The sequence below is a fragment of the Phacochoerus africanus genome, chromosome 8 (assembly GCF_016906955.1).
Source record: "Phacochoerus africanus isolate WHEZ1 chromosome 8, ROS_Pafr_v1, whole genome shotgun sequence".
NCBI classification, from domain to species: domain Eukaryota; kingdom Metazoa; phylum Chordata; class Mammalia; order Artiodactyla; family Suidae; genus Phacochoerus; species Phacochoerus africanus.
In genome coordinates this window covers 83,501,504-83,511,961 of record NC_062551.1, presented here as the reverse complement: position 1 = coordinate 83,511,961, position 10,458 = coordinate 83,501,504, and the positions used below count along the sequence as shown (strand labels likewise).

Genomic DNA, 10,458 nt, shown 5'->3' with positions numbered 1-10,458 from the left:
CTATCCATGAATCTCCTCTGTCTCTTAGCCTCTACATCCAAAGTGACAGCAGGTGCTATCTAACATTACCTCCAGAACCCTTCCCGACCTTGTCTACTTCCTCCCCATCTCCACTCCCACCACCCTGGGCCAGGCAACCTTATCTCTTCTGTAGCCACCAACCTGGTCACCTGCTTCCTGCCTGCCCTCTCCCCCCATCAGTTCGCTACACATTCGTCAGATTGATCTTTTAAAATATATAAATTGGGACTTCCCTGGTGGCACAGTGGGTTAAGGATTCGGCATTGTCACTGCCGTGGCTGAGATTGCAGCTGTGGCGTGGGCTCAAGCCCTGGCCCCAAACTTCCACTTGGTGTGGGTGTGGCCAAAAATAAATAAAATCATAATCATAATCATAAAGCATCTACTTCACTGTGCCTGGCACTTGGTCACCGGTGGGTAATAATCTCATTACTGTTATCAAGACCTGGCAGGAATGTGTGGGCAGAGCCAGCGGGACTCCCACATGCTCCCCAACAGAGCTCCAAGCAGCTGGGCTAATTGGCCCTGGCCCACTACTTGTCACTGCCAAAGTCCTCAACACCCAGCAACAGAGGGAGGACAAACCCAGGGGTGAAAAGCAGAGGTGAACATGCTTCAACTCAACTGTAATTTTATTAGAAAGGCCATGGACAGATAAGCCCTGAGTTACCAGCTGAGGAAGAAATGAAAAAAGCCCCTGCCTCTCTGGGCCCGCCCCACAGGCCTCCTGTGAACTCCGTCCTGTGGCAGACTCCAGCAGAAGTCAGCCAAAAAGTGCTTTCCGGATGCTCCTCCAGGGGCTGCCCAACCTGGTTGCAGGGGACCCACTGGAGGGGCCCGGGTGGATGCTGGTGCCTGGAGCTGGGAGCCACGGGGCCTTGGTCCTCTCCTCTAGCAGAAAGTGGTTCCAGACCCCGGAACAGAACAGAACAGAAAAGGAGCTGTTGGGGACAGAGCAAGTTCTGCGAAACAGCCAGCGGCTCTGGAAGGTGATGCCGGCTGCCTCGGAGGTGGGCACAGCTGGCTACAGACAGCCAATCGTGGGGAACCCCTTGGGGTGACCCCAAAGCTGCTGTAAGGAGTCTCAGCCACAGAGAGCCATAGTGTGACTCAGTTCCCCTCCTGGGGCCGCACTGGCTACTTCTGCTCCCAGAAAAGTCAAGTGGATTCTGTAAAAATCCATGGTGGTTGATGCCATTTTTCCTTAAAAAAAGATGAGTCTGTACAGTGGATTGATTTCAACCAGCAGCAGAGCCTGAGCTGAGAAGAGTCCATCCTGGGGAAGGAGAAGGCACTTCTCACACCCTCACTGGGGTGATCGGGGCTGGCTGCTTCCCGGGCCCCTCGGGCTCCGCTCCCTTTGGCCCTGTGACTCAGGCCTGCTCCCTCTGGGAAGTATGCTGCCTCCATCGAGCTAGCACCGCCCGGCGCCTGATGCTCTGGCCCCTCACAGGGTGGTGGATGGCAGTTTCCTCACCCGCCGCTGGGCCAGGATAGATGACTCAATGGGCTTCAGCTGAGGGGTGGGCTTGGAGCTGTTGAGCGCAGAGTATGTAGCTGCCATGGCGCCCTGGGAGGGAAGGTGGGATGTCAGTTCACCATGGTGGGCGACACAGGTGGGACGGGGACACGTGCGCCGGGGCCAGGCCAGCCTCTCCCAGTGTTCCACAGCCCACTCTGTCCCCTGTTAATCCAGCCTTGGTGGTTCTTCAGAGTCATCAGTCCTGCCTCCTCCATCGGACTGGAGGTTTCAGAGGGCGAGGGGCTGTGCCCCCCAGAGGACTGAGGGGCTGTGCGTGCACTGCTGACAGCCTTGACAGGGGCTCCCTGAGGACAGACGGACATGGCATTGCCCGGCTCTGCCACCCCAAGTCCTTGCCCATGGGCCCTGAGATGCCCGGCAACCTGGGGTGGCTGTACCTTTACAAGCTGCAAGTCCTGGTGGGACAGCTGGCTCTGGGGAAGCTTGTCTTTCTGCGTGATCCATGGGTGCTGCAGGACCTGCTTAGCTGTGAGGCGTTGGTGGGGGTCCACGTGCAGCATCTTGGACACTAGGTCCTGAGGGAGGAGCAGACGAGGGCGTTGGCGGGAGGGGTTGGCAGGGGAGCAGGCAGCTGCGTCTGGCTGATGGGGCGACGGCTCAGGAAACATCTCCTGCCGTCTCCCGCCTGAACCCAAGATCTGACTCTTCTGCTCATCAACTGCATTTCCCAGGCAAGTTAGTTCAACTCTCTGAGCCTCCATTTCCCCTCTGAGAAACAGGATAACAGAAACACCTGACTCATAAGGTTAACCTGAGGTGGCGCTATTCATCAAGGACTCGGCCCCATGTCTGACACACAGCTTCCCACCACTGGAACCTGATGCTAATACTGAAAGTTCGGATGTTCCCTGGGGTTCCTGTGATGGCTCAGTGGGTTACGAACTCGTTTAGTATCCATGAGGACACGGGTTCAATCCCTGGCCTTGCTCAGTGGGTTAAGGATCCGGCATTGCTGAGCTGTGGTGCAGGTCACAGATGCAGCTCGGATCCCACCTTGCTGTGGCTGTGGTGTAGGCCGGCAGCTGCAGCTCCAATTGGACCCCTAGCCTGAGAACTTCCATATGCTGCAGGTGTGGCCCCAAAAAGCAAAAAAACAAAAGGAAAAAAGAAAAAACCTCAACTCCAAAAAACCAAAAATGTTCCCTCCTCTGAGAAGGCCCAGAACACCGGAAGGGCCAGTGAATGATCACCACGTTGTCCAAACAAGGTAGGGGGCAGCCTGCCTGGGAATCTGCCACTTGGAGAAATAGAGCAACAGAAATTTGTGGGACATTCCACCTGGAGAAATGAAGCTGCGAGTCACCTGCTCAGAAAACGCTGGCAAGCCCTGGGACGGGACCCTGCCTCCCCACCCCCTAAGTGAGCAGGCTGCAGGCATCACACACTCACCTTGGCTGCGTCCGAAACTGTGTTCCAATTTCCCCCGCTGAGGGTGAACTTCCCACTGCCGATCCGGGTCAGGATTTCCTCCGGTGTGTCACTGGGTCCATTGGCAAATGGAGTATATCTGGAGAAAAGTCCACCCGACCTGAGTCTAGCCTCTGGCCTCCACCCTGGGGACTGTGTCTCCCGCTTCAGACTGGGTGCTCCCAAAGGCAGGGCTGGGTCCCTTCCCTGAGACAGGCGCCCTGCCAGCCTGCACACTAGGGCTGGAGGAAGGGGCACGGGGTGGAGGGGGTCCAGGCTCACCCCGCCAGCATGGTGTAAAGCAGGATGCCCAGGCTCCAGATGTCGCAGCCCTCGTCATAGCCCTGGCGCTTCAGTACCTAGCAGGAAGGAAGAGAGGGGAGGGCCGTCAGTCCGAGTGGCAGCGGCAAGTGGCCCCATATGCTTGCCTGCTGCTCCCCAAAGGGTAGGACCAGGGTCCCAGGCATGGGCTGATCCCACCTGGGCCAAGGCCACAGAGACTAGAGTCCTGGACGGTGTGGGGCCTCTGGAGGGGACCCTGGCCTCCTGTGCCAGGCCCCCTTGCTCTTGCAGCTGAGGGGGCTGGGCCACTCACCTCAGGTGCCACGAAGTTGGCAGTATAGCAAGGTGTCATGAGAAGCCCATTCTCAGCCCGCAGCTGCTTGGCAAAGCCAAAGTCACAGATACGCAGGCACTCGGGGTTTCCAGACTCATCAACGTACAGGATGTTGCTGGGCTTGAGGTCCCTGTGCACAACCTGGGGGCAGACGGGTCAGTTCTCAATGTTGGCAGGCTGCCAGCAGCCCAGGGCAACTGCCAGGGATGGGAGAGTTAGAAGATGGGCACAGGGGTTGGGATGGAGGATCCAGAATCTAAAAGGAGAGGTAGGGGCTGAAAAGGGGCCTGAGCGCTACTGGTACTGCCAACCTGAAACCTCTAAGTCAATGTCTGTGAGGCAGTGCTAACTCCACCTGTCCACACCCAACTCCTCAAACCTGCCCATCACACAGTCTTACCCAATGACAACTCCACCCTTCCCAATGCCTGAGTCAAAATCTTAAGAGTCACACTCCATTCCTCTTTTTTCCCTCATATTCCTCAATCGACCCATCAGCAAGCTCTGCTGGCTCTACCATTAAAATATATCCAGGGAGTTTCCTTTATGGCTCAGTGGTTAATGAACCTGACTAGGATCCATGAGGATGTGGGTTCGATCCCTGCCCTTGCTCAGTGGGTTAAGGATCTGGTGTTGCCATGAGCTGTGGTGAGCATCACAGATGCGGCTCAGATCCTGTGTTGCTGTGGCTCTGGCATAGATCAGCAACTGTAGCTCTGATTCCACCCCTAGCCTGGGAACCTCCATATGCCGCACATGCCGTGGGCGCGGCCCTAAAAAGAAAAAAAAAAAAAAAAAATCCAGAGCCTAACCATTTCTTAGCACCTCTACTGGCAGCATCATTCTGACCCCAGCCTAACCACCATCCCTCCCCTGGATTACAGCAGCCACCTCCTAACTGGTCTCTTTGCTCCCCACCTTGTCTTCCACAGCCTATTCTAAACAGAGCAGCCAGAGTGATCCTGTTAAATGTAAGTCAGGTCATGTCACCTCCAAGGGTTCCCCTCTTAAGAGGAAAAGTCTCTGCAATGGCTGGTGGCCCCACCTGATGACTCCCTGGCCCCTCGCCCACACCTCCTGCACTCTCTGGTCCCTCCCACTCTTCTCCCTGGGCTGGCTTTGGTCACACCAGCCTCTTTGCTCTTCCTTCAATGTGCCAAGCTCCCTCCTGCTTCAGGGCCTTTGCACTTGCCATGCCCTCTTTCTGGAATATTTTTCTCTCAGGCACCTGCCTGCCTCATTCTCTGCTTTTCTTTCAGGTTGCAGCTCAAATGTCACCTTACCAGTGAGGCCTTCCCTGGACCATTCTGTATAAAACAGCAATCACGGACCAGCACTCCTCAGTCCCCTCACTCTGCTTTCTCTTTATCCACAGCATTGACCACCATTGGATATTTACTTGTTTTCTGAATCCACCCACTGGAATGCAGACTCCATGGGTGTTTTGCCCACTGCTGTATCCAGAAATTCAGGTTAGTTCCTAGCCCAGAGGAGGCATTCAATAAGAATCTGCTGAATGAATGGATGAATGACGCTTACTACCGAGGCCTTAAGCAAATGACTTTCCTCAGGCCCCATTTGATCATCTGAAACCAGAGGGGGCTAAGCCACCCTACTTACTTCTCATCCACCCCCTCTCCTTCTCCATGGTTCTATTCATAGTCACTCCTCTAACTCTGGCTAATTATTGACAACTCTCAGATCTCTGAGTCTGGGCTCCTATGGCTGCTTACCAGATGACAACCACTGAATATTCCATAGGCCCTCAAACCCAACACATCCCAGACTAAACTTGTCCTCACCCTTCTGTTCCTCCTCCCATGAGTTCACGGGGCCTCCCTGAGTGTGGTCAAAAACCTTCAATGGCTCCCTACTACTTGCAGGATAAAGCCTGAGGTCCCCATCTGGATATGGAAGGCTCGGCGATCTGTTCCAGCCTCACTGTCCACCACAGTGCTCAAGTACCCTAAGCTCAGGCCGGGGAGCAGGGGGGTTCCTTCAGCCATAAGTCACCATATCTATCGGGGGAAGCCCTGCTCACCCCAGCACCCAGCACAGGGCCTAACACAGAACAAGCACTTTGTGAACTTTGTGCACTGAACGAACGACTCACACCCTGAAACACGCAGAGACCTTGCAGGTTGGATCAGCTGAGTCTCATGTTAGCTGGCTTTATGAGATGGTTCTTGCATACACCAGTGGAGCCATGCCGACAGGCTCAGAGGGTAGCTGCTGCTCACTCCAGCTGACAGTCACCATGCCCAGGTCCCCAAAGACAAATTACCAAACCAAGCCAAATCCCAAACAAGAGGACACCCATGCTGTGCAGGCCAAACAAAATACGTGTGCAGGCCAAACGCAACCACTGAGTCAACAGGCCCTGCTGGCCTCTGGCAGAGCTGTGATTTCAGTCAGGAGGCAGAGGCCAGAGTGGGAATCCTGGCTTTACCAGCAGTAGATGTGCGATCTTGGCATGTCACTTAACCTCTCTAGCCCTTGGTTTTCTCACCTGTAAAATGGGGCTAAGAGTGCTCAGCGCTCAGGGTTACAGGAAGGAGCACATGAGTTACGTACCAGAAATATGCAGCCCAAGGCTTGGAAAATGGCAGCTGCTGCCGTAGTAACCCCAGCCTCTCTGGGGCTGAACCCCACCAACATGCTGGATGTTAAGATACAGCCACTGCCTGTTAAGAAGCCCTTAAAAATTAGCAGACCACTGCTGTATAGCCACAGGGAACTTTACCCAATCATTTGTGATGGAACATCATGTAAGGTAATATGAGAAAAAGAACATAAATATATATTAAAAACTGGGTCACTTTGCTGTACAGCAGAAATTGACAAAACTCTGTAAATCAACAATAACAAAAATTTTTTAGAAATGAGAGGAAGAACCGGAAGGACAGGAAAATGAGAGGACAGATGCTGTCAAAGCAGCAACCAATCACACACAAGTTAGGGCCACAGACTCTGGGGCCAGTTTAACTATGAGACTTGTACTTAAGCTCCCGGAGCCTCAGTTTCCTCACTTACAAAATGGGCAAAATGATACTCCCTTGTAACAGGTTCACGGAACAATTACATGAGTTGATGTGTAAAGTGCTTAGAATCTGGTCTGTGGAAAGTGCTGGGGGTGCGCAGCTGCCCGTATCGGCAGCATCTCTGTCATCATCATCATCACTGGAGGACATGCATTTAGATGCCTATGACCGGCCACCAAAAAAAAAAAAAAAAAAAAAAGGGTGAAGTTCTTCTTCATAAATCATCTGGTTAAGCAGAAAAGTCAAACTGTGAGGACCTCTCGAGTTCTCAGACAGGCTGTCCCCGGCACGCTGGGGCCATTATGGAAACAATATGACGGAAGCTAGACTAGAAAGAGCTCCATGTATTAAACAAAGGACTCTTGCAAAATGAGATGGAAAAGGCAGACAACCCAATTTCTTTAAATGGATGAAAGACTTGTCAGACATTCCAAGACAGGCATTCTAAAAAAGAGGCTTTCCAAATGGGAATAAACCCACAAAGAGGTGCTCAACTTCATCAGTCATCAGGAAAATGTAAAGTAAAACCACTGTGAGATACTCCTCCTCATTTCCCAGAAGGGTTAAGATTAAAAAGGTGGAAGGGAGTTCTCTTGTGGCACAGTGGGTTAAGGATCCAGCATCGTCACTGCAGCAGCTCGGGTCACCGTTGTGGCGTGGGTTCGATCTCTGGCCCGGGGAACTTCCATACACCACAGGTGAGGCCCAAACAAAAAGACAAACAAAAAGACGGAGAGAATTCCCTGGCAGCCTAGTGGTTATGGATTTGGTTTGGTCACTGCCGTGGTGCAGGGTTGATCCCTGGCCCAGAAACTTAGCGTGCCATGGCCACCCCCCCAAAAAAAAAAGATAGACAATACCAAGTGTTGACAAGTACCAGGGCTCTCACATGCTTCGGGGGGGGGGAGGGTAAACTGGCAAAACAACTTTAACAAACTGGCAACAGGGAGTTCCCGTTGTGGTGCAGCAGAAACGAAATCTGATTAGCATCCATGAGGATGCGGGTTTCATCCCTGGCCTTGATCAGTGGGTTGGGAATCTGGCATTGCTGTGAGCTGGGGTACAGGTCACAAACACAGCTCGGATTCCTAGTTGCTGTGGCTGCAGTGTAGGCCAGTAGCTGTAGCTCCGATTCGACCCCTAGCCTGGGAACTTCCATATGCTGTGGGTGTGGCCCTAAAAAGCAAAGAAAGAAAGAAAGAAAGAAAGAAAGAAAGAAAGGAAGGAAGGAAGGAAGGAAGGAAGGAAGGAAGGAAGGAAGGAAGGAAGGCTGAAGGAAGGAAGGAAGGAAGGAAGGAAGGAAGGAAGGAAGGAAAGAAAGAAAGAAAGAAAGAAAGAAAGAAAGAAAGAAAGGAAGGAAGGAAACTGGCAACATCTACTAAAGAGGAGCATACACTACACTATGACCCAGCAATTTCACTATTAGGTTTACAGCCAGTGTTAAAAATGGACAAGTGTGCACGAAAGACAAGTGCAGCAACATCACGGCAGCATTATTTGTCATAGTCAAAACTGGGAACAACCCCAAGTCCATTAACAGCAGGAAGGACAATTAAATTGCGGTCTGTTCACAGAGTAGAAACCACAGAGCAATGAGAAATGAGTGAAGTACAGTCACACAACCTCATGGATGAATCGCAGACCGAGGGCTGAGAGGCAGCAGTCAGATAGAAAAGAGTACGTGCCCTCGATAAAATCGTAAGTTCCCTCAGGGTTATCCTCTGGGAGGGGGCAGGGACTGGAAGGGGTGGGAGGGGGTTGCGGGGAACTAGAAATCCTCCTTTTTCTTGATCTGGGTGCTGGTTATGCGGGTGTATTCACTTTCTGAAGATTTATTGTACGTGATGATTTTGTTTATAAGCTATTTCAATAGGAAGATAACATTAAAACAAACAAAGCCCCAGTGGACCCTGCTCCCAGTCCCCCCTTCCCATTCCTCTGCTGTTATGAGTTTCCCAGCTTCCAGATCACAGACGCTGCCAAAGTATTATCGGCCCAGAGAATCTCCCTTCAAATATCTCAGCGAGAGCTTCCCACTTCCTCATCATCTGCTCCTGGTATCTGGAAAAGGCCAGAAACTAGAGACCCACAGACAGACCAAAACTGCAAAGATTTTCTTTGGGAAAGAAACAATATTCTCCTATTACACCTCCACCGAGTGGCTGTCTGTACTCAGAGCTCACCTACCCTAGCGGAGGGGCCCGATACTCTGGGGGGCAGCCTCCCCTCTAGAAAGCCCTTCCCTAAGCTTTAGGTGACCCACTGGAAACTCACTGCTTCGGCTCTGTCTTCTAAACCTTCTTAGAGTAACTTCAGTTTGTACTCACTTGAGAACAAAACAGGAAAAGGAAGCACATTTACTGTCTGACCTGACATATTTACATATTAGTCTGTTTGCACTGGCCATTTCAAAAAACAAAACCACTTCAGGGAGTTCCTGTCGTGGCTCAGCGGTAACAGATCTGACTAGTATTCATGAGGACCAAGGTTCGATCCCTGGCCTCATTCGGTGGGTCAAGGATCCTACGTTGCCGTGAGCTGCGGGGTCGGTCACAGATGCGGCTCGGATCTGGCATTGCTGTGGCTGTGGTGTAGGCTGGCAGCTACAGCTCCGATTCAACCCCTAGCCTGGGAACTTACATATGCTGGGGGGTGCTGGCCCTAAAAGACAAAAAAACAAAACCACTTCAAACATGACCATTGACAGTACATGCAGTAACCAAACCAAAGCTCTGATTATGAAAGCTCTTTTTCACAAAAGACTCCCCCAAATAAGTTAGAATCAGACATTGCTTTTTTTTTTTTTTTTCCTGTCTTTTTGACTTTTCTAGGGCTGCTCCCACGGCATATGGAGGTTCCCAGGCTAGGGGTTGAATCAGAGCTGTAGCCACCGGCCTACACCAGAGCCACAGCAACGCGGGATCCGAGCCACGTCTGCAACCTACACCACAGCTCACGGCAATGCCGGATCCTTAACCCACTGATTGAGGCGAGGGATCGAACCTGCAACCTCATGGTTCCTAGTCGGATTCGTTAACCACTGCGCCACAACGGGAACTCCAAGACGTTGCTCTTTTTGCACACTATGCTGAAATGACTGATTCAGGCAAAGGTCCTGAAAGGATGAAACCACCAAGTGATGGGTTGGTGAGAAGCTTTGCAACACATCTCAGGGCCACCTACTGCCTTCCACTCGCACACCCGTCCCCACCTGTTACTGCAGAAATGACTGATGACTATCAGGGGGCCACGAGAAGCCATGCTGGCAGGCAGACGTGGCGCTGTAGCAAGTACACTGCACCTCTCATGGAGTGTTTTTTGACTCCTCGCTCCCAAAAAGATACTGAAGCTGATCTAATTAAGACGTTGTCTTTTTTTTTTTTCTTTTTTTAGGGCCGCACCCAAGGCATATGGAAGTTCCCAGGTTAGGGGTCAAATGGAAGCTGCAATTGCCAGCCTATGCCACAGCCACAGCAATGGTGGTTCTGAGCCATGTCTGCAACCTACACCACAGCTTGTGACAACACCAGTTCCTTAACCCACTGAGCAGGCCAGGGATCAAACACTCGTCCTCGTGGATACTAGTTGGGTTCTTAACTGGCTGAGTCACAAGAGGAACTCTTACCTTGATTTTATGAGACTTCAGGGGTATAACAAGTGAATGAAAGATGTGGACACTGCAGAGACTGCGATTCCAATACACCAAGCCCAGAAAAATTATATTTGAAAGGACAAAGAGGAGAAATGTGCTACTGACTGGGTACTATGTGAAAACAAATAATTGCTAACTTTGTTAGTTATAAAAGAAATGTTTGTCTTTTTTTGGAGTT

At 51.7% G+C, this 10,458-nt stretch overlaps 1 protein-coding gene across 4 annotated transcripts in view; it reads right to left on the bottom strand.

Annotated features, from left to right (window-relative positions):
• Positions 1-635: 635 nt before the first annotated feature.
• Positions 636-10,458, bottom strand: part of RPS6KA1 (ribosomal protein S6 kinase A1) — a 42,205-nt gene continuing 32,382 nt past the window's right edge. For 3 of the 4 annotated variants that reach the window (XM_047792760.1, XM_047792761.1, XM_047792759.1), the window contains 5 exons: positions 3,567-3,728; positions 3,254-3,330; positions 2,954-3,071; positions 1,942-2,079; positions 636-1,591 (listed from right to left, as the gene is read on the bottom strand). In XM_047792760.1, the coding sequence (XP_047648716.1) occupies positions 1,469-1,591; positions 1,942-2,079; positions 2,954-3,071; positions 3,254-3,330; positions 3,567-3,728 (618 nt within the window). In that variant the 3' untranslated portion in view covers positions 636-1,468. The other variant, XM_047792762.1, reaches the window with a different exon arrangement.